The 27917-nt window shown below is 40.4% G+C and overlaps 1 protein-coding gene across 3 annotated transcripts; it reads right to left on the reverse strand.

Moving 5' to 3' along the window:
• Positions 1-27485, reverse strand: LOC120313575 (kelch-like protein 4). 3 transcript variants are annotated; one of them, XM_039355632.1, is made up of 12 exons: positions 26623-27485; positions 13394-13579; positions 12020-12156; positions 10792-10988; positions 9309-9521; positions 8240-8426; positions 6219-6443; positions 4942-5104; positions 4554-4766; positions 2770-2941; positions 2431-2505; positions 1-1291 (listed from the first exon to the last, which is right to left on the reverse strand). In XM_039355632.1, exons 1-11 carry the CDS (start codon positions 27045-27047, stop codon positions 2446-2448), a joined length of 2178 nt encoding a protein of 725 aa, XP_039211566.1. In that variant the 5' UTR covers positions 27048-27485; the 3' UTR covers positions 1-1291; positions 2431-2445. The 3 variants fall into 3 exon arrangements, with proteins under 3 accessions (XP_039211566.1, XP_039211565.1, XP_039211564.1); XM_039355631.1 differs by lacking the exon at positions 1-1291 and adding an exon at positions 1458-2330 and having other exon boundaries at positions 26623-27482; XM_039355630.1 differs by lacking the exon at positions 1-1291 and having other exon boundaries at positions 1458-2505; positions 26623-27482.
• Positions 27486-27917: the final 432 nt, after the last annotated feature.

Raw genomic sequence — 27917 nt, forward strand, 5'->3', positions numbered from 1 at the left:
GAGCACCCACAACTTCTGGAGGCCAGTCATTCCACTGGTTTATTGTTCTAACGGTCAGGAAATTTCTCCTTAGTTTTGGGTGGCTTCTCTCCTTGCTGAGTTTCCATCCACTGCTAGCACTTTTCCCATTAGAAGATAAAGACAATAAACTGAACTCTTAGTTCTCTTCTAGTTTATTTCCCTGACCGTGTCTTTCGATTGGCAATCCATAGCTGAGGTCACAGTCATATCAATATGATCTTGTGTGTTTGTGTATAAATTTCATTCCATCAAAGTGATCATATTAATGCCTTGTCAGCAACAGAGCCTTAACCTGCAGTGATTATTCCAGAGGAAGATAAATGGCTTAAAATGGATTTGATAAATGGATTGGTCCAGCCAAGGCAACGTGAAAATTGGAACATCAATGCTGCTTGTGCTCTGATTCTGCCCTAGAAATCTCTCTTTTTTCCTTTGTTTTTCAGAAATGGCCTAATCATTGGTTCTAAACAACCACATTTACATTTCTTTTTCTTTTTATGACCCTAGCTCTTTAATTCAGGTGGGTCGGCTGGGTGGAGCTGAGCATTTACTGGCCAGATGCCCTTCCTGATGTCTATGTGAAGTTCACAGCAAATATTTTTTTCTTGTCGCCCTAGGAAAGAAACATTTGCCACTACCTAGGATCAAACTCTCAACCTTCCGAATGGGAGGCGAAGATCTTCTCTACTAGGCCACCACGCCGCTCAAGGAACCACATTTACAATACCATCCAAGATATAAAGTGTCTTCATATTGTAAGCTAGCATTTCACAACAAATGGACACCGCTGCAAATTGCATAATTTCCTGAAAGACTTTGTTATTTTTAGAAGGAAAACAAGGATGTTTCCCCTGCAAGGTTTTTAAGGTGCAAATATTTGCACTAATTGCGAAATTCTTCAGTGAGATCATTCCAAATATGTCTGGCTAATGCAATTTTTTTTTTAATTTCTCCTCATTTTTTTTATTCTAATAATAGCGAGCGGACCCATTTCCTCACTTAATAGATATTTATCCAAAGGGAATTTGCATGATATATTTTTCAGGTACATATCTCCCAAAGTATGCGTTTATGCATGTAGGCTGCTTGCAAAGCTCTGTTATTATTTTTGCAATTATGATTTTGTCCCTCTTGAACATACTGTATATATTTGTGCCTATATCTTGAGTTACAAACTATCATTAGGTGTAGGTTTGCATTTGCACATGTGTTCCAGGTTCTCATCGATGTCCAAAGGATCGAAAATAAATAATATGAATGTCACCGTGACCTTGGGAAAAGAAGGAAAAAGAAAACAGAAAACAGAACAGATCTACACATTGTGGAGGTTTTTAGATCATTAAACTGGCTTTTAAGAAAATAAAAGCCTCTGGGCCACTATCATAATAACCATGTCTGATCTGGAGTTTAGGAATTTAAGAAACCGCCCGCCTGAATTGTACAGATACTGCTCTCATGTTTATTTTGAGGTACAGAAAATTACTTTATCTCAACAATTGCAGGGTCTTTTCCCACCCTGCCTATCGAAAAACTGTCAAAAGTTGCTCATTGTGTGCAGGGAGTGTTTTTTTCCTCATTCTTTTACCCAGCAAAACGCTCTTGAAATCACAAACTTTTGACTCACAATTTGATCTTGGGAATGGCAAAAGAAGATCTGGTCTTACAACCAGTGAAAAGGGAATTCAGGAACCTTCAGTTTTGATGGCCTCAGGAGTCCAGAGAGGAAGATTGCCACCAAAACCTTTTTTTAAAAAAAGTCCTGGTCAAAAAGTCTTCTAGTGGTTTCTCATCCATCAGTGAACCTGTCTTGTTGTGGATGATCAGATGCCAAATCATCTATATTTTAATCAGCTCTTTTCATTCTCTACAAAGCCCAATCGTGCCTCAAAATCAGTGGCACTGTGGAAAAAATCAAAGGGTTCCTAAAATCCAGCTGTCTAGGATAAGCCAGGAACAACTTTTCCAGCAATGAAGGGTTCAAAGTTCAGGATTCAAAGTGGCCATCTGCCTGTTTCTTTGTGCCAAATAGAAGGTTTCAAAGTAAGAAATTCTATGCCAAAGTGTGCCGCTCATGTTGTAAAGCACGTTGGCTGTTCCCGACACAGAAATGGGACTATCTCAAGGTAGATGTCTTGTTCTCTTTAAAATAAAAAGAATGAAATAAAAGCACTTGATGTACCCAGCACTGCCCTCTGAACTGTGGTGTCCATCAGCATGATGATGGGACACCTGCAGAGCCCGTCTTCGGAATTCAAGAAATTGTTATCCGCATACTTTGGTTTCCCATTAACGCGGCCCTGTCGCTTCTTCTGAAATGAAAGCAGCATGAAAAGTGTTTCTGTTCAAGAATACAAGCTCTTCCCTTCGGTCAGGGTTGCTTTGTAGAGCTGTGCTTGGCTATGTACTCACACCTAAAGACGATCATCATGGAAGTTTCACAACTACGACACAGGCACCGGCTCTTCCGACGTTGACTGGCACTTCCTATAAAACAGAGAAGGCCTGGCTTAGATCCTTGTCCTTTAGCAAAAGTTTGAGGTGTCAACATGATTTTATTTACTTATTCGTTTGCACGCTTTCAAACTGCTAAGTGGACAGGAGCTGGGGCAAGGGACGGGAGCTCACCCCATCCCATAGCACTCAGAACTTAAACGCAGATGCTCAGCTTTAACTTCTGAACTGTCGTGCCCACCGTGAGAGGGATACAACTAAGCAATCAGGGTAGAGATACAGTAACTAAGGAATTACCTCTGTCCATTCATTGTTTTGTGTGTCATAAGATTCTACTGTGTTCAAATAGGTGTGCCCGTCGTAGCCACCGACGGCATACAATCTATCTCCGAGGGTACAAATCCCAACAGCGTCGCGAGGAACACTCAAAGGTGCTACAGTGGTCCAAGTATCAGTTTTGGGATCATACCTAAAATATTATAAGACAATGTTAACAGATGCTAACTTCAAGGAGAAAGGCAAAACCTTTGCTTTTATGGCTATTACTAAACTAAGTTATCTATCCCCTTCTTGTATTTTACCTCAGATATAAGCTATGGAGGTTTTTCAAAGTATCTCAGATGCATTAGCTCATGGTTATAATTTTCCTTCTGGCTTCATTTTGATAGTTGGCTTAGATCAGGCATGCCAAACTGCCGGCTTGTGGGCCGGATGCGTCACTCCAAAACCACACCCACCCCATTGCCAGCAATGGGGAAAAAGTCCAGATACGTTGCATGACGTCACGTGACGTTGTCAGTTTGACATGCCTGGCTTAGATAGCCTTTCTTAGAAAGTCACAAAAGGGAGATTGATCAAAACAAAAGTATTGTATCAAAGAATTGTGATAGGAGTGCTCCTCTGTTAAATGGGAGATGATATTTATTTTATTTATTAAATTTATCCACCACCCATCTCATGGTCATGTGACTGAACTAAATATAGTTTGGAAATGGGCTTTGGGGGGGGGGGAAACACCATTTTATTATCATTAGAATGTTTTAAAATCACAAAAGTATAAATCACATTATCCAGAGCAGAGATAATCCTAACTTATGATCACATTTGGAACCAAAAGTTCAATTGCTAGGGTCAGATTATGTGAGTACATGGATAGAAACCTACCAGGGAATATCAGGGTTGTAGATTCAAGTGAAAAACTTTTTAAAAAAGAAGAATAAAGCAATGGCTAAACTACTCCAGTATTTTCATCAGAAACCTAAATAGAAATTGTAGAATACTTCTTTTTATTAATAGAGGGGGGAAATAGGAAATCCAATTATCTCTTTGTCAACCACTAGAGGGCTTTCTAGACTAATAGCCTAGTCGTAATCTAAAATGTTGCTAGTTATATTCTATGAGCGGTGTGGCAAAAATTTGGGTATTTCTACTTGAAAGATGTCTGATAAATCTGCAAGACAGTGCAAAAATCTCTTAGCAGACTGCTCTAAATCACAATCCCATTTAGGGATATGGACTAACTTAGCAATTACTTGCTCATTAATTTAATATGTTTGCATATTTTAATCAGTCACAATTTAGGAGTCTTTCCAAACTCTTGAAAGAAGTGTGAGAACTTATTATAGCAAAGCCATTATTTATAGTTAGCTAAAAAGCCTTTTTAAGTATAGGAGACAGAGGAGGACAATTGGTTTCATGTCAAACCATTGGCTTTGTTTTAAGAAAAATATATGTAAATTTGATACAATAGGATGGTTCTACTCATTTTCTATTCCCTTGAATGTGGCTCAGCTGGTCATTGCTTCATTAAACTGTAGATTTATTTAGAAACTTAATAAGACCAGTATCGGTTGAGATCCAACAGATACGGTGGTGAGATTCAAATCATTCTCTGCACGGATGGGAGGCCTAGAAGGACTTCTGGAAGTGGTGTGCATTCAGCTGGTTCTCCAAACTCAACAAAATTTAACTACTGGTTCTGTTGAACTGATGCGAACCGGCTGAATCCCATCACTGAACAGAAACATCACATAGCCCAATCCCAATTCCCACACCTATATTTTTCTATCTTTAGCTCATACCTTTCTACACAATCAGAAAGCCGAGAACAGTGATTCGAAGCAGGGGCATCATGGCCTCCCACAGCATAGAGAAACCCATTGTAGGTTGCTACGCCAACTCCTCCACGTCTTTTGGACATTGGATTACAGATGCTCCATTTGTTCGTGTGGGGATCAAAACACTCCATGGATTTCAAGCAGGAGCTTCCATCACGCCCTCCAACTGCATACAACCTATGGCAATAAACCACATGAGGACAACACTCACAGAGTTAACTGTAGGAAAAGAGAAGGCAGAGCTGGAGGCAGAATTAAATGAGTCATCGTGAGTAGGGGGACTGCTCAAAGGGATATTAAACTAAGAACAGCCTATGCATTGCTGATTAAAGAGAAAATTCGCCACACGTACTTGCTATTCAAAGCTGCAACTCCCACAGTACTCCTTGGAGTTGACATGCTTGCCACGTAATTCCACTGCCGAGCCTGGGGGTCCCATCGTTCAACTGTGTTTAGATAGCTCCATCCATCATGGCCCCCAACAGCATACATGGGTCCTTCAAGCATTGCTACCCCTTAGGATGAAACATGCACAACAGGTCAATAGATAATATTGGGTTTAGAACCACAGTGCACACTTGTTTAAGAAGGCACCAGCTCTACAATAGTGAATGACGTGCATCCACAAACATCTTAACTATTAGCCAGTTCCAAGTCAAAATCCAAAATCTTAATTATTTGTCCGGCCACTCATTGATGCCAGATGTACTTCTCACGTGATCAGTTAAAAGCAAGAAGAAATTTGACCGTCCACTCAGGAGAAGGAGTCAATGCCATGACATGGTAAGAATAAGGAACATAAAAATGGGGTGAACCACCTTTTTATAAGTAGGGTAACTCTTGGAGCACTGAAGATATGAAATACTTGGGTTACAGCTTCCTAACTTTCTTCAGTAAATATTACTAACTCTTCTTGAGTTCTGGTTTTTCTTGTAAGCTCATCTCAATACATTCAGGCCTGCATGAATAGCTGAAGCTTATACTAAATCAGAAGTCAAAATCTTAACCTTGATGTCTGTCTGTCTGTCCGTCCGTCTGTCTGTCTGTCTGTCTCTCTCTCTCTCTCTCTCTCTCACACACACACACACACATACACACACAGGTTGTTCTGAACTTAAAACCACAACTGGGACTAGAAATGGGAATGCCATATTGGTGCAGATCCTTACACACCAATGGTTTCATTTCTGCAGGTAGCCCTTGATTAATGTCCAACAATTGGGACCAACATTCTGTTGCTAAGCAAGGCGGTTATTACGTGAGCCACACTTGATTTTATGACCTTTTTTTGGCCATGGTTGGTAAGTAAATCACTGCAGTTGTTAAATGAATCGCATGGATTCCTTTCGCAAATCCAGCTTCCCTCACTGACTTGTTGGGAGCCAGCTGGGAAGATCCCAAATGACGATCAGGTGACCCCAGGATGCTGTACCCATCATGAATACATGGCAGTTACCAAGTGCCCAAATTTTTATCAAGAAGCTGCAATGGTCATAAGTGTGAAGACCAGTCAAAAGTCACTTTTTTCAGTGTCGTAATTTCCACCACTAAATGAATGCTTGTAAGTTGAGGACTATCTATCTATATCTCACTATACTTCCTCATGAATCTCGGTTCTGTCCATCCTACCTAAGCCATGCCTATGGGTTGACATGGGGGGCATCACAGTCCAGACTTTAGTTGTTGGGTTGAAACATTCAACGGTATTTGATGTCCTCAAGCCATCTCTTCCTCCCACAATGTAGAGCTTGTTGTCAATCACAGCCACACCAAATTGCAGCCGCCTTCCACTCATCGTTCCAATCTGTATCCAGCTGTTGGTTCTCAAGTCATATTTCTCGATGGTGGTGGTGCCTGTTGGAAAGATAAATAGAAAAGTAGCAGTAGCCGAAAAAAGGGAAATCACATTCCTACTGATTCCTTAATCAGTTGATTTAATTGTAATGGTTTCATTCAATAGTACATTATTTTAATCTGCATATATTGGCATCAGACTAAAAGTATGATTTTGAAGAACACCTTCCTAGTTGCTAGGATTTCCGTCTGACTAAAACGATAGCTCTAAAGCAGTGGTTCTCCACCTGTGGGTTGGGACCCCATTTGGGGTCGAACGACCATTTCACGGGGGTCACCAAACAAAGCAGTCTGCCATTTTTTCCCCTTTTCCTTAGCTATGCTACTCCCTTTTATTCTATTGGCTTTTGAAAGCCAATAGAATAGACTCTCTTGAATGGAGTCTAATTCTATCGGCTTTCAAAAGCCAATAGGAATTGTCCAGGCTGTCTCTGCCCGGCTGAGCCCGCCAAAAGTCCCATTCTGCAAATGGGCTGCACCAGTTGAGTAGTCCTCGACTTACGACCGGTTGGGGGTCACAGCATTAAAAAGGTTGAGAACCACTGCTCTAAAGGGTGCTTTGCTTCTTTTAAAATCTGCATGGAAAAATTGTATCGGAATGTGAACATTTAAGGGATTTTCTACCCCTTTTTTATTTTCATTTTTCTGAGCCAAGCATTGTGGTGAAACACTCTTAAAACTCGGGGGAAAGCTGAATTATTTCACCTGGTTGTTGTCTAACCGATCAATTTCCTACTAGAATTTGCAAAAGATCAAAATTTTTCAAGCGTTCCTGGGAGTAACATCTAAAATACATCCTTCCATCTTTTTTCAGAAAGAAGAGCTATATATTTCAAAAGCAAAGACATCTGTCTATTCCTCTTTCATTTTCCCCGATGCTTTAAAATTAGAATACATTTGTGTTTTTTAAAAAAAGCAGTTGGGCACCGTAGGATACTGCAACCTGCCACAGGAAAGCAGAATGCCCTATTTATACCTATGAAATTTGAAATTACTCCACTCCCCTCTTTCCGATTTGAAAGGCAAGGCGCTCGGTATGGATTTTAAGGACCATAACTTCAGCTTTGATATATCCTATGGCCATTATGATTTTGCAAGGATTGCAATGCGATCTTTTTTTTTAAATATTAATCTACAGAATGTAAAGCACCATGCTTTTCAATTTAGAAGTTGGCGATCCAGTACATCTGTATAATATTGATATTCATCTGGCATAATAAAATGAAAGGGGGTGGCCAAACGCCCTGCTTGAAATCAGTGCAGACATTCAGTTTTACAACTATTTCCGCAGCAGCCACCTGTTTCAAAAATTGCTTTTCTAAGGTGGTTTCCTGTAAGTGTGAGGCTAACATTTCTACAAGAGGAAATTGAAATCCAAATCTCCCTTTCTCTCTGTCCTCTTCCCCTCTCTCTCTTCCTCCTCCCCCTCCTCCCTTCCTCCTCCTCCTCCCTGTAGATGCCACTCCATTCTAGCACTGATTATGTTACTTAGTTTGGCAATGAAATGTCTGCAAGAAAACAAACAAGCTCAGACAGCACAAGGATATGACAGGCCTGCTCCTCCTCCTTTTCCCTCTCCTCCCCCCTTCCTCCTAATCCCCACTTAACCACCATCTCTAAAGGCAAGACATTGTGGGAATCTTGGGATCATCAAAGCAAGTTTGATAGACTACATGTAGCATTCAGATCCCACATTTCATACAACTGGTTCAGTGACATTGTAGAAGTCAGCTAACTTATCCTGATCTGAGCTCCATATAATCTCAGAAGCCACCTCATCAGACAGCGGACTTTACCTTTGGTGGCATCCATGCCTCCCACAGCATAGAGAGAACCAACGGTGGACTTCCTGGGCTTTGTCCGAGGACTTTGCATCATGGATCTCCTTTCTGGTAACAGGTGGTATTTCATTGCTTCCATTAAGAGTTTCTGGCACTGAAGATCCGTCGTAAACATGGGGCTGTTTTCCAGATCAGCTAAAAGCTGTGGCAAACATAATCTTATTATTCCTACTGAAAGAATCAGGAAATCATTTCTATCAGCAAGTCCTTATTAATACTGTTTTTTATCTTCCAGAGCTAACTGAACTAGGAACCAGGTCAACTGTTGTGCAGCTAATGTGCATGTCCACTAAATATGGAGCTCCATAGATGTCTGGTAAACCCTAGTGAAGACTCTATATTGTGTATTCCAGTTGCGTTCTCTGAATCTATTGCAGCTCCTATGAACTCTACATAAGATACTGTACCTAGAAATGGACCAAATAGGTAGTGGTGGGATTCAAATATGTGAACAACCGGTTCTCTGTGTGGATGCCGCTTCCGGAAGTCCATTCTGGGCCTGAACAACAAAAAATTAGCTACCGGTTCTGCCGAACTGGTGCCAACTGGCTGAATCCCACCACTGATAATAGGGTTTTAACTGCATGTTTGGACTAAAGTCTTTTTTTTTTTACTCTTAGAAGCCACATAGATAGAGCTTCTCCATGACAATCTATCCCTAACCTGTTGTAGGAGAAGGAGTGGCAGAACTTGGGGTGAAGTTAAAAGAGGTATCAATCTAGAATCTCTATATAGCCATAAACTGACTAAGTTTAACCCCCCCCCCCTTGAATTCCATTGACCGTTATCTGACTCCAAGCAGGTACTATTAGTTGAGAAGATTCCTGTGCATATGTTGCCTAACTATAAATCAGTTTATTTGGACTTTCACATGTGAACCTGATCTTTTGTACCTGCTGCACTCATTTCCACTGTAACTAAGCCCATCCACCTTGCTGGTGGTTGTCCTCTTCTCTTTCCTTCCACCTTCTCCAGCCTCAGAACCTATTCAGACAATATTCATAGTCCACCACTTGGAACCTACCTCTGGAGAAAGAAGGGGCAACCTTATGTAAGACAGAAGCATTCCAAGATCTTGTTGCCGATTGTCTAAATCGTGCCGAACCCATATCATTAATGCCTTGAAGATTGATTCTTCATCTGGGACATTAATATCATCACTGGAAAGGAGCTTAGCAATTTCAGCAGCAGGAAGTAGGAGGAACTCCTGGTTCTTTACGACTTCGGTGAAGTGTTCCTTAAGAAGACAATAAAAGAAAAGGTATTTAAATGTCATTTTTTTAAAAAAAAAATACAACCACTTAAAAAAAATCACAGTGACTTACAAGAGATATTCCCGCTTTTTCCCCATGGTAAGGCTCTTCCAAAATTTCTCCTTAGTTCTAGATTGGATCTCGTTTGGGTAAGTTTCCATCTTTTACTTCTTGTCTTGTCCTCAGGTGTTTTGGAAAAGTAGCCTAATTTTGGTTTTCTCTTTAGAAATACCAGTTTCCTGACATTTTTGGATTCATAGTTCATTAAATCAGAAGTTATAAGCAACTTAAGAAAAGGGTCGTCCACTAGCCTTTCTTTTATAGAGTTGCAATGCTAGCAGTGGGAACTCATAAAAAGAAAAGTTCTCTGGGTTACCTGCATGTTAAGGCAGTTGCTTGCTAGCAGCTGTTGACCCTGCACAACACTGTTTTCTTCAGTGCCTCAACTTGCTGAATATGCATTTTCTTTAAAAAAAAAATGCAAGAAAAGGGCCTTTGGTGGGAGTTACAAAAGAGGTGATGGCCTCACACCTTCCTGCCCTCTCGTGATGTTTTAAAAAAAGGAGCCAGGGAAGAATCGTTGCAAACTTCAAAAATAGCACTGGTTGTTTATGGGAAGTGATTTTTATCTGTGGAAGCCAGCAGGAAATGGTTAAGACTCCAGATCAGTAGTAAAACTTTTAAAGAGGAATGGAAATCTCTTGCTGGAGTCTCTGAGCTTGGATAACATCTGAACCTGTTTGCTCCTGGCTCAGCCAACCTTTTCCAATATCTAAGGGGCAGCCACAAAGAAATGTCGTTTAATGTCTAGTTTAATAAAAAGAAGGACTAGCGATGACATGATAGCAGTGTTCCAATATCTGAAGGGTTGTCACAAAGAAGAGGGAGTCAAGCTATTCTCCAAAGCACAACAAGGCAGGACAAGAAGCAATGGATGAAAACTAATCAAGGAGAGAAACAACTTGGAATTAAGGAGAAACTTCCTGACAGTGAGAACAATTAATCAGTGGAACGACTTGTCTCCAGAAATTGTGGGTGCTCCAACACTGGAAGATTGTAAGAAGAGACCAATTGTCTGAAAATGGTACAGGTTTTCCCGCCTGAACAGGAGGTTGCATCCGAAGGTCCAAGGTCCAAAGTTCCTTCCAACTCTGCTAATCTGTTATTCTTATCTTTTCTGCCCATTTCCAACGCAGCCCTCAGCACAATGCATTTGCAAGCAGTGAATGTGTGGGATTGAGTTCCCATCCTTACCATAGTGTAGACATGGGCCACTTGCAAGAGTTGTGAGCACCCTTGAGCATCTCCAAAGGACCGGATTCCCAAGCAGTTTGAAGGATGAAGTTGCTTCATGAGAAAATTGCAGCAGACCTCAATCACTTGTGACAGTTGGAGAAGACAAGCTGCAGCCAACAAGCTCTCAATGGTGTCTTCTTTTAGCTCCAGCATGCCTAGGTGATTCAGTTTGAAAGAAAGAAAGAAAGAAAGAAAGAAAGAAAGAAAGAAAGAAAGAAAGAAAGAAAGAAAGAAAGAAAGAAAGAAGGGAGGGAGGGAGGGAGGGAGGGAGGGAGGGAGGAAGGAAGAGCATGAGAAAATGAATTACATTTTTTTGAAAAAAGCCTTCTGTCCTGAGACGTGTGGAAAGTTGTGAGATGTGGGGATAACTTAGGTTTAGTCTAGTTTGGAAATTAGTGGCTAAGCTTGCACAGCGTTCTTAATCAGCAATATTTGCCCAGCCTGCTAAGCTTGGTTTGTGCAATCTTGATGAAATCATTAATACATTTTTCACCATCTTTCTAAATCCATTTATTCTGTCAAGACCCCCCCAGTATTAAACCAACAACTTGATTTGATGTGTCAAATATTTACTGAATGTATGTGTCTGGCTCATCCTAGCTGATGGGCCGAGCTATGTCAGCTTTTGAATTTTTGGGGCTGTGTTTTTTGAGCTTCAAGTGGAGATGGTTTGCAAACCCAACTAGCTGAAGTTTAGTGAACATCTTCATGAAAGCATGCCTCCTCAAGAAGGTTGCTAGGGAAATGGAAGGTGGAACATACAAACTCCCTTAATTTATAACAACTCTGCTTCCCACCCAAAAGAATTCCATTAAATTATTGTTTTTTTAACTAGAAGAATAGTATCCCAGGATAATGTTGCAAGATCCAATCTGGGTCAGTCGCCAGGACCAGAGTTTAGTCTTCCAAGCTTTTGAACTTGTGCTGGGGCCTATCCTGTGTCTGCTAGAGAGAAATTCCCTGAGGATGGGCTCCAGCATGAGTTTAAAAGCTTGGAAGAAGAAGCCTCTGGTCCCATCGACCGACCCAGATTGGATCCTAGAAAAACAGATTTTCTGCCAATAAATCAAGTGAGAAGATGAGGAGGGGGATGGGGAAAGTTCAGGAGAAATGTTTGGCTCCATGCCCTTCTAAGGAAGGGCACATGGGAACACCTGCAAGCTATGGAGGCTAGTTGAGAACTTACCCGTGTAGGCATAGAGCACAAGATCCTTCAGTGCGTCAGGATCTACACCTTCCATTTTGACTTCCTCTTGTTTTGCTTCGCGGACATCATTGGTGAACATTGCCGCAAAATAGTCAGACACGGCACTCAGAACCAGCCTGATCCCAAAAGAAAAAAGAAACGGTAAGCATTTCAATCCATTCTTGATACTGCCGGAAGCATACATTGTCATTCTTGAAGAGTTTGTATTGCTTTAAAACATTTAACAGTCAAAAGAATTGTCAGTGGAGTTCTGCTTACTTGACCCATCCTCAGCGTTCAACATCCCTGAAGTCTACAGAAAAGAGTGAATCAATAGTCATATTTTTTATTTTATTTTTTTTTCTGGAGAAATATTTTGCTTTCCAGACAAAGAGGAATCCCCTTGCAAACAAGATACCCGGTTAAATATTCAAAATATTCAAAATCTTCCTGTTTGGAAGTTGATGGACATAATTACCAAAGCCAACCATTATTGCCTTTGCACACTTACATTATGGTTTGTGAGCCTGCTTTCATTTTGCAAATGACATTTGGGTCATTTGCTACCCTTTGGGAAGCTAGTTACACAAACAGGTTTATAGCACAGAGATTTCAAAAGAGTCAGCTGGATTAGTTGCGATTTCTCTACAATAGCCAGAAAGGTAGGCAAGCCAATGATATGGTGACAAAATAGGTTTTCTTTGTGCTTCTAATGGCTTTTAAAGTATGTCTCCAGTTCTTAACAGTTCTTATTTTAGAACACCATAATAAGATTAATTCCAATGTTCTTTGATCTCATGGCACAAAGCATCATATATTCTTGTTCACCACCTATGGATGCCTTTGATGAGATGGGTGGCTATATAAATTTCAGATAGATTAATAGATAGATAGATAGATAGATAGATAGATAGATAGATAGATAGATAGATAGATAGATAAACAGACAGATAGACAGACACAGAAAGACAGACAGACAGACAGATGGATGGATGATAGAGATAGGTAGGTTAGATAGAGAGGTGTGTGTGTGTGTGTGTGTGTGAGAGAGAGAGAGAGAGAGAGAGAGAGAGAGAGAGAGAGAGAGAGAGAGAGAGAGAGAGATGGGGAGGAGACGAGACAGGGAAGGAGAGCATTCAGAGGAGATTCTTGTACAATGGGCAGAACACAATAAAGGGTTAGGGTTAGGGTTCATTTGAACCTTTCACATGTGGGTCTAGTTTCTTGCGCCTGGCAGAAGGTGACAGTAATCAGATCTTATGAGATTGCAGAATCTCATTCATTTCCAGAACTTGTATGACAATCTGAATTCCATATGATCCAGGCCGGTCGATGTTTCCTCTGGGATATAGGAAGAATGGGCCAAATAGGTACCTGTGAGCAGGGATCCTGTGCTCTCCAGCAATCAGAAGAACGTCACAGAGCTGCTTCTGCTGCAGGTAGTTCTCCATCTTGCGGAACGTTTGCTCGGCATGGTTTGTGGAATGAAAATAGGTGTCGGCTCCATTACTGTTCACCCCCATAGAGGAGGAGGAGGAAGAGGAACTGCTCACCGATAGCCTGTTAGAGATGGAATGAACTGAGTTAAACAAGGTAATTGCTGGCTACGGAAATTACCACATTCAGAGACCCAGGAAGTAGATTAAGGATATTCCCCTACAATTCATTTTTATTTGGAATCATAAACTAGGGAAATAATTAATAATAATAATAATAATAATAGTAATAATAATAATATCAGACTTAACAATTGTCTATAAGAAAGACAAAAAAGTCTGGATAGTGGACGTGGCAGTGCCTGGAGACAGCAGAATAGAAGAGAAAGAACTGGAGAAGATAACAAAATACAAAGACCTACAAATAGAAATAGAAAGACTGTGGCAAAAGCAAGCAAGGGTAGTACCAATAGTCATAGGCACCTTGGGTGCAATCCCAGAACAACTGGAGCACCACTTGAACACCATTGGTATTGACAAATTTGCCATTAGTCAATTGCAAAAGGTAGCCTTGCTAGGAACTGCTTCCATCCTGTGACGATACCTGTAATACCATCAAACATCCACATCTGCCTATCCCAGGTCCTGGGTAAGGACTCGATAGGTAGACAAAATGCCAAATCCAGTCTGAACATCTGGCTGACTGTGTGATGATCCATAATAATAATAGCGTTGGAAAGGACCTTGGAGGTCTTCTAGTCCAACCCCATCCTCAGGCAGGAAATCCTACACCATTTCAGACAAATGGCCGCCCAGTCTCTTCTTAAAAACTTCCAGTGTTGGACTGTTCACAACTTCTGAAGGCAAGTCGTTCCACTGAGTAATTGTTCTCACTGTCAAGAAAGTTCTCCTTAGTTCTAGGTTGCTTCTCTCCTTGATTAGCTTCCATCCATGCTTCTTGTCCTGCCTTCAGGCTCTTTAGAGAATAGGATGGCCCCTCCTCTTTGTGACAGCCCCTCAGATATTGGAAGACTGCTATCATGTCACTCCTATTTAATTTGTAAATTACTGGCGTTGCATTTTGGATTGCAGAAAACGCGAATTGCTGAAGAGGGTTAAAGTATTCTGGAGGTAGCTATTTGAATCTTGTTGGTGTAATTGTTTTTCAGATGAAGACAGAATGAAGATACAGCTCTGTCTTGAAGTTACAGAGTTTGGAGTTCACCACCCTCTCTAAGTAGAATATTTATTGTGGCATGATTAGGGACTTTACCTGGAAAGCATTTGCTTCAGCCCATTTTGTAGTTTCCTGCTCTTATTTCCATGCTTGGAGTAGCTTTGTGTTTTCTATTGATAGACTCAAAGGATTTATTGTAGTAACATTGATTGTCCTCACATAGCTGTACATGCACATAGTTTCCTTTCCCTCAAATAAAGAAGCTTAAACTTCTGGGACTTTGGGGATATCACTTCTAAAGCCTTCAAACAAAAGAAATAGAAACAACAGTGGCTGCCCCCAGGTTATTTCATCCTCTTTCCTCTTCTATCCCTTCATGAATCATTATAACATCTTCTCAAGTTCCATCTTTCTCCTCCACAACCCAATTATTTCCCAAGACACAGCTTCTTGGGAGCTCTGTAAGGTGAACCAAGCTTTCTTAACAGAAGCCTGCTTTTCTATTATTTGTATTCCTGTCAAAGCCAAAGATATGGAACCAGTGAAAGCATCAGCCATGGTTTGAAGATTCACCTATAGCTCTGAGACCATTATAGAATGTTTACAAGCCACAGGCTATAGAGCTACAAACAGCAAACAGAACTGCAGAGTGACAAAGAACTAATGACTAACCTTGAGAGTGCTAGCAACCAGGACTATAAAGAATATAAATCCTTCCATTACTTATTTACTTATTTATTTATTTATGAAACTTATATACCGCTTTAAGTGCAAGCACTCTCTAAGCGGTATACACCAGTAAGCAATGTATATATATATATTTACATTGCCCCCAGCAATCTGGGTCCTCATTTTATCTACCCCGGAAGGATGGAAGGCTGAGTCAACCTTGAGCCGGTGAGATTTGAACCGCTGACCTGCTGAACACAGTCAGCTAAAGTGGCCTGCAGTACTGCACTCTAAGTGCTGCGCCACCTCTGGCTGAATACCCCACTATTCAGCCAAAACTGAAGAAGCTTCTTAGATGAGAAGCAAAACGTCTTCAGGAAAAAAAACGAGAAGGTCCGGTTGTCTTTTGAAAAGCACCTTTGGGACAACCACAGTCTGGATGACTGAGAATCCCCATTGACATACAGACAGCGTAACTAACCAGGCACATTGTGGCTGATTGTGTGGTTTGTGAGCCAAGTTTCATAAGCTATACTCAGCTTTGTCAAATAGGGATTGGTGGTTGTCCTCGGTTCCAGGTAATTCTGATGAAGTATTAGAAAGGATTGGATAATTGTGAGCTGATGAACATCTTATTATGCATCCAAATATCTCAAGAGACATGCCTCCACATTCAGGATAATAAATCAAACTGTGGTAGTGCTGTGCAGCTCGAATAATTTGCTTGGCTTGTCAGGTAAATAGCCAATTATGGTTTGATTAGTTGCCCAAGTCAGAAGGCTACAAAATGCAGAAGAATTATTGTAACTTGGGACCCATTGCACCAATCCAGAAGAGAAAGGCTAGGGCCTGAAAAAATCTGATTTATTTGCTGTGAGCTACTGATCTAATTATGCAAGATTCAGTAATTGTTCACCCAGCTGCTTTTATAATTGCTTTTGCAATTAATCTTCTTTATTTTTGTAATTGCTTATACATTTTAATATCTGATTTAGGTAAGAATGATTATAAGAAAATGACTTGCCAAATGAATGGCAAAGATGGAAGACCAAAAGAATGACTGCTTTGCATAGGAAAATGCATTCCCATATTTGCTTGGATTCTGTGTCTGCTTTTTCAGCTCAGAAAGATCCTTTTTTTTTTTTAATACAGCGGGATGGATTTGCTCAAGGAATTTATGCTCGTATAAGTTTGATTTCAGAATACACTCTTTCAGCCATTTAGTTCCAAGCAAACTGCAACGAACTCATGGGATTTAAAACCAAGTTGACATATTTACTGTGGTTTTTTTTTACTGGAATTTGGAATTTCCTAGCCCATATTCCCATTTGATCCCTCAGACTTCTGGTTGTAATGCATGGAGAACTACTTGCATTTACATATTTAGCAGGTACAGCTAAAGTTCTATCAGGAAATATTTGTACAAATAGCATCATCATCATCATCATATCAAGAGCCTCGCCCAAAAATTGTTGTGGACACTCGTAACTGAGCACTAACAAGAGAAGCTGCCGAGAATGTGTGCAGCATGATGCACACCTCCAAAGTGATGTGTCATTTTGCAGAGGCTGTCAGAAAGGCCCACCATAATTAGAAACGGTGGTTTCCGTAGAAACAGCCTCATTGGAAAAGCAACTTGCTGTCCTGATAATACCTTTGAGGCTGTTCTTTTGATTATGCCAAAGACTGTATTTGCTGTCAAAAGAGGACATTATGGAAGTGATGGAAGAGAGGGTTGGCAAGTGCAGCATGGAATGCAAAAAATAAAATAAAACGAGAAAAACCCAACATAAAGTCAAGAAGAACATACTTCTCTTGTAGGATGAACCAAATCTTGGATAGATATACCCATGAAGCGATGAGAATTCCTCTGTACATGTTCAGCATCATCCCGTTTGTAACAAGATGGGACCTGTCTCTGTCAAGTCTTCAGACTGATTGACTGAGTCTTCATGGTTTGATTGATTGAGTCTTCATGGTTTGATTGATTGAGTCTTCAGATTAAGATCTGAACATGCTGCAGGAGCTAATCTAATAATAAGCTAATAGTAGAATCTCACCAATTCAGCTCCTGTTTATGAGAAGACAATTCCAATTGTTAACTTTGAGTCTTACAATAGATCCTGGCCAGAATTTGGCTAGGCTGGTCTGAAAACTTAATGCCAAGGAATATCTTGCCATATGGAAAAAAAAATCTCAGAATAATCCTTTTCTCTCACTTGTGTATTTTAGCAATTCAACAGCTTGCATTCACTCTTCAGGCCCTGATTATAAAAGATACTGACTGGAATTAATAGGCATTGGCAGCTTTGAACATTGGTGAACAGAAGGAGAGATGCCTGAATCTACACTGAAGTGTGATTTTATTTGGGATAAGAAAAACAGAAAAAGGCTGCAGCTTGAGGTGAAAGGAAAAAACTGGACATTCTGTGCTGATCTGAAGGCTGATCTCATTTCTGTTAGGAAATTTGAGTCCAGATGCAATGTTTGTTGCTAAAAATGTATAGATAAGTGAGATGCAGATGTGTAAAAGGATTCAAAATATAATCATCCTCCAGTATTAATTTTTATTTTTTCAACCTTCCATTTACTGCATTATCAACACATCCTTTCCTTTTTCTTTTCCTTTTCCTTTTTCTTTCCCTCTTCTCCCTCCCTCTTTTAGGATCTTTCCTTCCTTCCTTCCTTCCTTCCTTCCTTCCTTCCTTCCTTCCTTCCTTCCTTCCTTCCCCTTCCCTTCCCTTCCCTTCCCTTCCTCTCCCCAAATCTTGTAGATAGAACCTTAATAATGACTAGATTTCAAGAGTCAGAACAAAGGAAAAATATATGTGAATCAAATATATATTTTTACCTTTTCCTTATTTTTATATCACTATTGTAATAGTTATGCTAGCATGATTATTTCATGAGTTGTATTTAAAGGTTGCCCACCTGCAGTCTTTGAGCCAGAGGATAGAAATGCTGTAAATAAATAATAAATGGTGCTCCAGCCACAGTTATTTTAGCTCTTTTTTTTTATTAAGTAAATTGTCAATTAACCTGCTAAGCTGGTTGAATGATATATCATAGACAGAAACTGGCCTTCTGTTTAATAGTAATTTTTGTGTGTTTCTAAATGATACAGTCGCAAACTCTTAGATAAGCCAACTCTTCACTGAAGGACAAAAAAAATGTAAGAGAGACTGGGAAGTCTAATGGAGAGAGGGGGAAAAAAACAAAATTTAAATGTATATAAAATGTCTGAAGAACTCTCCTTGAAGCCTCCTCTGACGAAGAAGAGCATGGGGAGACATTTAGTAGAGTAGACACAGAAGGACCAAACCTTTGAACCTTTTGGTTCTTCCAACCCACCCACAGAAACACAGCTACCTTCATTTATGGATCCTATGTTTACATGGAAAAAATGCCTGTCATAGGTTGATTAATTCAGGACTTGATTAATGCCTCAAGTAGTCTGGCTCAGAAATTCAGTAGAGTTCATCAGCCTTAATTATACTCAAGCAGAGCTTAATTCTCTGGGTAACCATACAGTAACATTCTCATAGCCCAAGTTTGGATCTTACTTTAGACCACAACATTTAATTTGGAAACCTGGATATCTTATTTGGACTGTATTACAACTTCTCTTTTCCTTCCATCCTGGTTGCCAATTCCATCAGGCTTGACATCATTTGAATCAAACTTGGAAAACCAGAATTGAAAATGAAATTTCCTTGACACATTTACTACAGCTGCAGATTTATAACCTTGAACTGCTTGACTTTTTGAGTTTAGTTTAAGGTGCCAAGAAAGATAACAGCCTACTATTTATTAAACTAAGTGACAGGTCAATTTCCTATGAAACTTTGAGGTAGTTCACATGAAGCCTGTTCTTTCAAGGCTTTTTAAACGGTTAATTTATTCTTATTTACACCAGAACTGATTGGGAAGGTTACAGAGACTACAGGGAAAAAAAAATACAGATTCTACAGTTAAAAATAATAGCAGTACAATATAGTTAAAAATAATAGCAGTACATTTCTAAAATTCAATATTGCTCAGAACCAGACATTAATATTGGAGTATAGACATGGAAATATGTTAAAACACTAGGAAGAGTGCAGAGAAGAGCAACAAAGATGATTAGGGGACTGGAGGCTACAACATACGATGAACGGTTGCAGGAATTGGGTATGTTTAGTTTAATGAATAGAAGGACCTGGGGTGACATGATAGCAGAGTCCCAATATCTAAGGAGCTGCCAAAAAGAACAGAGGGTCAACAGTTGTCCAAAACACTTGAAGGAAGGACAAGAATGAATGGAAACTCATCAAGGAGAGAAGCAACCTAGAACTAAGGAGAAATTTCCTGACAGTTAGAACAATTAACCAGTGGAACAACTTGCCTCCAGAAGTTGTGAATGCTCCAACACCTGAAGTTTTTAAGAAGAGACTGGACAACTTTTAGTCCAGAAGGGTATAAGGTTTCCAGCTTGAGCAGGGGCTTAGAAGACCTCCAAGGTCCCTTCCAACTTTTATGTTCTGTTATTTGATTAACAACACAAAGTAAGGACAACCTTCTAAAGCCCAGGACATGTTTACCAATAGCTTGTTCTCCTTTATTTATAGTTTATTTATAGTCTCCTATAAATAATTTAGAAATGCATGGTTCAGTCATCAAAGAGCCTTCAATTGTCCATTAATGCTTAAGTGCTTTTAGACTGCATTTCTATAAACTGTTTTAGGTTTTTCTGAAAATGAGTGTACAGTTGCCTGTTGATTGAAATCCAGTCCGGTCCAAACACTATTTTGACCCACTTGCTCTTCTTGCAGGCACTGGATTGTCTTTTCATTTGTGTTCTGCAGAATCTTTCCCAAAAAGTTGTTTTTCCCAAGCGTTAACAAAATATTCGCAAAGTTGAAAGGGTTTGCTGACTATAAATGGCAAGGGGGAAAAATGTTCTTCTGTTATGTTTCTTTTTCCATCCTAAATAGAGGAAAACGGTTAAAATAAACACATATTGTTTCCACGTTGGACCTCCCTTGTTTAAGATAAACAGAAGGAGATTCACCAGACTAAGCAGCTGGGAAAGAAAGATGTTGAGACTCTGGAAAGTGTGCGGAGAAGAGCAACAAAGATGATCAGAGAATTGGAAGCTAAAAACTATGAAGAACAGTTGCAGGAATTGGGTATGTCTAGTCTAGTAAAAAGAAGAACGAGGGGAGATGTGAGAACAACGTTCTAATATTTGAGGGGCCACCACAAAAATTTTCCAAAGCACCAGAAGGCAGTAACAGGAAAGTGTGATATTACTTTCAAAACAGCACTTCTAATTGAAAACTAGAGGATAAATAGAGAGCAAATTGGCTTAGTGGTTAAAGCACCGGGCTAGGAAGCTGGAGTTCTAGTCCCGCCTTAGGCATGAAAGCTGGCTGGGTAACTTTGAGCCAAGCACCAGGAGACAGGGAGTTATAGTCCTGCCTTAGGCATTAAAGCCAGATAGGACTTTGGACCAATTACCAAAAGACAGGATTCTAGTCCCACTTTAGCCAATGAATTTGGGCCAATCACCAGGTGATGGTGAGCTCTAGTTCCATCTTAAGCAACAAAGCCAGTTGGGTGACTTTGAGTTAATCCCTCTTTCTCAGCCCAACTCACCTCACGTGTTTATTGTTATTGTTTGCCACCTTGAATAATTTGTAAAAAATAATAAAGGCAGGCTATAAATAAATAATAAATAAATAAATATTCAATCTACTGTATTTTCTGGTGTGTAAGGCGACTCGGCGTATAAGACGACCCCCGACTTCAGCGCCGATTTCCATGCCTAGAAAGTCATCTTATATGCTGGAAATTACCATAATTTCCTGCGTATAAAACGACTCGGTGTATAAGATGACCCCCGACTTCGGCACCAATTTCCACGCTTGAGAAAGTTGTCTTATACGCCGGAAAATACAGTAGCTCTTAAATATGTGCCCAGAAAAAATATATAGTGCTTTCTCTTGACCTGCATGGTTGAGAATATCACCCTCAAAGTTACTTTGTCCAGGAGCTGTTCTGCTCTGTTTAAATAATATAATTCCTACAGTAAACTAAAGATCATATATTGGCTTTTGTCTGTTGTCTTTTGTCTCTGTTATTTGAACAAGCATTTCTGACTCCAGCAAGAAGAACTGCAAGGGAGGAATATTGACAGATCCAGACACTTTTTTTTTTTTTTTAATAGAAACAGTGTATGAGGTTGGCTAGGAAACCAACTTCACAGAACACGAACAGCATGGATGGCGATGGAAACAGTGAATCTAAAATATCCAGGCAAGAAAGATGCTAGCTGTTGAGATGAGGTGGACAGAAAAACAGAAGCAAAAAAAAAGAAATAGAAAAACCTGAAGTTAAATCTGGCTTAAATGAGGATGTGAATGACTGCATTTTCTAAGAGAAAGGAACTATTAATTATTTTTGTGTGTTTTATAATTTGCAAGCCATCCAGGTTCACCTTGTGGGAGAGATGGATAGCATAAAGTTAATCAATCATTCATTCAATCAATCAATCAATCAATCCCTATACATCGATTGTAATTGTAATTTTTCCAATGGGGAATTGAGTATCAGTTCTACAAATCGGGTCCTGAGAAAAATTCCTGTCCTGGAAAGAAAGGAAAGCCAAGATATGGCAGGAAGGCTGCATGGATGTAGTAGAAAGGTTGTTAGAAAATGTTGCCTAGCTTGAAATTTGGGATTAATTGGTAGACAAGAAACGAGTATTCTAAGTATTTGCATCCATCCTGCCTGCGGCTGCAGAAATTTCCACTGTAAGGTGCTTCTGGGGAAACTGCCCAGTGTAACATTTTTCTACACATTCTCTCTAATCTGCAGATCAACTACAGGCACACCTATGTATGGAATGAGTTGAGGAATGAAATGGTAGTATGCAGCAAACTAAGTCTTTCCCTGTTGCCAGCATGGGGGTCTAATGGTTATGCATTCATTATTCAACCATTAAAATGGGGTGGAAGAGGATTCTGTTTGTCCAAAACTCTTCCCCCACGGCCATATTCTCTTCTTGATTGGACAAGCTGGACCGATGAACAATTATGCATCAAAAGGAAGATCGCCAGCATCCTGTGCACCCCAAATATTGTATGTCCTTATAGTTAAGAGAATAACGAAATAATGGAGTTGGGAGGGACCTTGGACGTCTTCTAGTCTGACCCCCAGCTCAAGTAGGAGGCTTATGCCATTCCAGACAAATGTCTGTCCAATCTCTTCTTATAAACCTCCAGTGACGGAGCACCCACAACTTCTGGAGGCAAGAAGTCCCATTGGTTAATTGTTCTCACTGTCAGGAAATTTCTCCTTAGTTCCAGGTTGCTTCTCTCCTTGATGAGTTTCCATCCACTGTTTCTTGTCCTGCCTTCAGGTGCTTTGGAGAATGGGTTGACCTCTGCCCGTCTTTGGGGCAAGAGCTCCTTCTCAGCTCTTTCTCTCTTTCAACATACTAAAGACTTTCACCACTTAATTAAACCATCTGTTAGCAATGCAAGCATATGCCCTTCGGATAGGTCTGCTACTCCCTATTAAGTCTTTTGTCCTTTCTCTGTGCTCCTTCTGCTCCTTCAGCTGTTTATACCACAGGTCTAGCTTATTAGTCATAGAGAGCAGAAAATCATTGGATTCAGTGTCCAGCTAGAATTATAGAATCATAGGACTGGAAGGCACCTTGGAGATCTTCTAGCCCAACCCCCTGCTCAAGCAGGAGACCTTACACCATTTCAGACAAGTGGCTGTCCAGTCTTTTCTTAAAAACCTTCAGGGATGAAGCATCCATAACTTCTGAAGGGAAGCTGTTCCACTGATTAATTGTTCTCACTGTCAGGAAATTTCTCCTTAGTTCTAGGTCAGTTCTCTCCTTGATTAGTTTCCGTCCATTGCTTCTTGTTTCGAGCAGGAGAACTTATACTATCCTGGACAAATGAATGTCCAATCTTTTCTTGAAAACTTCCAGCAACTCTGGGAGACCAGCTGTGCCACTATCTCAGTGTCTTAAATCAGTCAGGGGTCTTCAAACTTGGCCCTTTTATGACTTGTGGACTTCAACTCCTGGATATTTCACGGTTCTCTTTCTAATAAGCCTAGCTGACTCCAAAGAAACAATCATCTCTTGCTTTTTACCTCATGGCCCAGATTTTATTTTTTTTTCTCTCCCTTGAGAACATCTCATGAAAACTAAAGATCTGATCATAAGTATTTGTGACAATAAGCCAAAATGGTTTTCCTGGTAAATTGCTATTCCAAATGGGGGAGGGGGAAAATAGACCTTTTTTTAATTTAAAAAAGCATGTCAGTGTTCTAACTTTAATAAACATTCTTCACGTGTCTCCCTTTTGTTATAGATAAAAGCACAATAAACTATTGATCTGATCATCTCCCACGGAGAAAATAGAAGCTGAAACTGTCACGGGTCTGTGGGCATTATTTTCTGAAAGTAAGGTTCGTGTACATTTAACCTTCTCGGTCTTGTACTGATAGTCTGCAGATTCAGGATTTAATGATTTTCTGCATAGTCAACCCTGACCTTATTTGGATGCTGATTAGCAGTCATTACTGGAGCCTGAAATAAGCTTACGCTTCTATTAGCTTGTGGGTCCAATTCAGTGTCACCTGTACAGAAAACACAGATGTGACCTGGAATTTAAACGGGTTTGTCTGCAGGAAGCAACAATCCACACATCTGATCAGTATCTGAACTTCTCTAGTCGTGAACCTCTTGGGTCTGTTTGACATTAAAGCTTCAAGTTTATTCACGTCTTTATGGCTACATCTCTACCCTTCTAGCTTTCCGATGGATGAAACGGGTGGGAAAACTCCTACTTCTTTGGGGTAGACGAATCCACTAGTGGAGTTCACCTCCTAATTGTCCTTTTGAACTGAGAAGAAACAGTGGAAAGGTTGACCCATGAGACAACTGTTGCCTCAATGCTTCCTTAGTCTACATCTCACAAGTTTCTGATTGAGAGAAAATAACGTTGAAGTAGACAAGCCTTAGGTTTCATTGACTTCTTCAAAAGTCAGATCAGTTCCCAAGTTTTTCTACTTTTCTATTTCTCCTGGAAACGCTCCAGTTTTGGCAAACCAACAGGGAAAGGGAATTCCTGAAAAGTGACTCAAAACAAAAGAAAACTTCAAGGGAGGTTCTGGATAAACGGATGACATCATTCTCAGATGATCTTCTAAAACCATCAGAACATTTTGCCTGCGTGAAGCTTCATAAGGCTTTCCACCAAGACTTACTGTACCCTGTTGGAGCTGCCTGCTACAAAGCCATCCAGAATGGCAATAAAAGTAGCATTTATAATGGACGGTTATCTACAGTACTGCAAAATAAAGTGACACGTCTCTGTAGCCCAGCATCCTGCAGGCACAGCAACCAGTTATGTACCCAAAACTTTGTGGCTATTTCTCATGATCATTCAAAGCAAAATGGCGCCCACAGAGGGCAAACCTGCACGGTGATATGAATGTTATCATGGACCAAGCTTTGGTACATACATGAACAAAAGAGTTTTGGCTTGGATCATGCACCAGCCCTGCCACCGATATACCATGGAAGTCTAAGATGTCCCAATTTTGCCTTGAAATTAAAGATTTTTGCTAGTGTTTAAGTCACTGGCTGCCTTCACATCAGACAATCCCCTTACTGAACTAACTCATTTTTCTGGATTTACACAGTGCATTGAATTATCAATGAACAGCTAGTCATTAATTTGACTGTTTTTAAAGCCATCTAATGGCTTGTGGCAGGGAGTCCCTTCAGCTTGCCTGAAAAACGAATAGAAGTACTTTCTTTTATCTATCCAGGCTTGTGACAGACTGCAAGGTTTGGTCTTGTGAAGACAAAAATTACCCTAATCCATCCATCTTTGATTTCACGTTTTCATCCCTTCCTGACATTTCCTGTTTGCCAGCAAAATGTGAACTATCAAAAGAGGGGCAGAAGTAATGATCCTGATTTGCTAATAATTGAGAAGACTGCTGTAAAAACACAGTCAAATAATAATATGGGTATGATAAAAAAACATTTATCATACCCATAAAGGGAAATTTTTGATCCCTCAAATTTAGTATAGGATTTGGTAGGTGGATAACAAAGAAGCACAAAGATAACTGTGGGTATATGAGAATCCTGAACAGGATTTATTGCTCATTAACAGCAAAGTTGTTGCCCACTAAGTTTGCCCTGTCACACATTTCAAGTCCTACTGAATCCTGAAGACCATTTAACTTGATTCCAAGAAGCTCAGTCCAAACTTAAGTGTGCAATTCTGCAATAGAGAGCAGCCTTAGCTTCATCTTACAACACACTGCCCTGGAGATGAACACAGTTTGAAAGTACAGTAAACCTTTGTAAAGCTGTATCTCAGCCCAGTTCAAGATTAATTATATTTTATCAATGAGGCAATGGACAGCTGCAGCAAGATCAAAAGCAGGAAGTGTACATGCATCTGTACAAATATAGTGCGTATGTGTGTAGTGTGTGTGTGTTGGTGTAGGTGTAAATATGTCGGAGTCTATAGAGCCGGGGATCCCAATGTGTTCCATTCATTCAAATGTCTACAAAGGACAATTGGCAGCTGGTTTATTTACCGAAGATCAAATGCTCTGTAGAGCTATTGAAAACGCTAGGAGAAGAAGCGAGGGATAGAAACAAATGAAGCAGGAATATTCCCCACCCCACCCCCGCACAAGGCACAAAACACAACCCAATTTTGCACAGCACAAAAAAAAAAAACCCTTTTTTTAATGCCTTGTTTACATTGCTACAGAGGAAGTGAGTATTTCAACTCAGTTTAGTTTCATTTAAAGAGCAAGGAACTGGGTCGAAAGCCCATCTTTTCTAGAGCCAATGCTTTGGATACCTGGCTTTAATTCCACCCCTTCAGGTTGTGTGTGTGTGTATGACTCAGCCATGAATTTGTCCTCTTTTCCTCTCCTGACTTCAAACCCTCCCTTCACTGTAGTTCTGGAGTCCAATTCTAGACTGTAGACCAGGGCTGTCCAACCTTGACAACTTTAAGACTTGTGGACTTCAACTCCCAGAATTCCCCAGCCAGAAAAATTCTGGGAGTTGAAGTCCACAGGTCTTAAAGAAGTTGTCACGGTTGGACACTTCGGTGTAGACTTTTGGGAGGAGGTGTACTTGATCTTGAGTCATCACACTGCTGTTAATCTCTACATATCTTACCCTAAGACGTTGGGATAGATTCCCACCAAACTGATTATTCTTAGGTGCAAGAGTTTGAACTGCAGATGTTTGAATGGTGAAGTCAAAAAAGGATTACCTTTTGGCCGACTCATTGCTGTCCTCTTCGGTAATCATCTGTAACTCCTGGCTGCTTCTGTGGCCCTCTCCTTTCTCGGCCAGATCTGGGCTTCCCGTTGTTTTTGGCGTCTCCTCAGTTACCTGCAGAGGTGTGGGAAGGCTCTCTTGGGGGCAGGTAGAAGCCGGTTGCTGGGGTAAAGGGGTCAGGCTGGGTCCTGGCGCCAGGAGGTTAGGATGAAGAGGGCTGCTGTTCTTTTTCAGCCGACTCCTGTCCCAGGAGTGATTCTTCAGCCTGTTTTGAACTGAGGTCCCTCGGTGTTCATATCCTTCCTGTTGCAGCCAGACTCCGGGGCTGGTGGCATTCTGAGACGGATGGCTAAACCATCTCCAGCGGAGCCTCAAGATCTGTTTCACATCAAATTCCTTTTTTCCGGAGACTGACATCTTGGCAAGCCGAAGGTTTTATATATATATATATATATATACATATATATATATATAAAAGGAAAGGCAGTCCAGAAATCAAGCAAGGAAGCAAGCAAAAAAAAAAAGTGTGTGTTATTCTAAGAAAAGGAAATAGGATCCTGTTTATCTTCTGAGTTGCTCAGTCGCTGGTCTCCATCCCCTCAGATAGAAAAGCATGTCTTCCTAAGGTCTGACTTTGCTTCTCTCCTTTTCGTCCTGTCTTTGCAGGTCTTTCCACAGTTCTGCCACTCGAGGAAGAATCTCACTCACTGTAGCGGTGGGGTGAATCCATTCTGGGGGAAAGGATGAGGTCAGATCTTAAACAAGTCATTCAGCTCAGTTTCCAAGCAAGCATCTGCTGCTAGATTCTCTCCCTGTCTCTCGGTCTCTCGCGCACACTCACACACAGCCCTGTCGCCCGGTGCTGTCAAATATATAACCTCCCCTGCTATCATCCTAAGGGATCTTTCTCTGCAACTTCAGTGGCTTGTTAAACAAAAAACAACACAAAACAAAACAGAAAAAGAAAGCAATCCATATTTATACCATCTGGACATCCAGACCCTGACATACATACTTCTTCCACCCCAAAAATTGAAATTAGAAAGCAACCTCTTTTTTTTTCTTTTTTCTCTTGCATCAGAGTTCAAATCTTGGTTAAGCTTACCTGCTGCTAAACTCCATTTATTTTATCCAGCTCTGCCTGACTGCAATTTTGCATCCCCCCCCCTCCTCTCTCCAATTCTAATTTTGGCTTGTTAGCAAAAGGCCTCTTGAAATTGATGAGGTTTATTTTTCGAGTCAAGATGGGTTGTAATGGGAGAATGGTTTTATGGAGCTTTAAAAAAA

This window comes from Crotalus tigris, unplaced genomic scaffold (assembly GCF_016545835.1).
Source record: "Crotalus tigris isolate CLP2741 ecotype Arizona unplaced genomic scaffold, ASM1654583v1 scf7180000018701.437623, whole genome shotgun sequence".
Classification (NCBI taxonomy): Eukaryota; Metazoa; Chordata; class Lepidosauria; order Squamata; family Viperidae; genus Crotalus; species Crotalus tigris.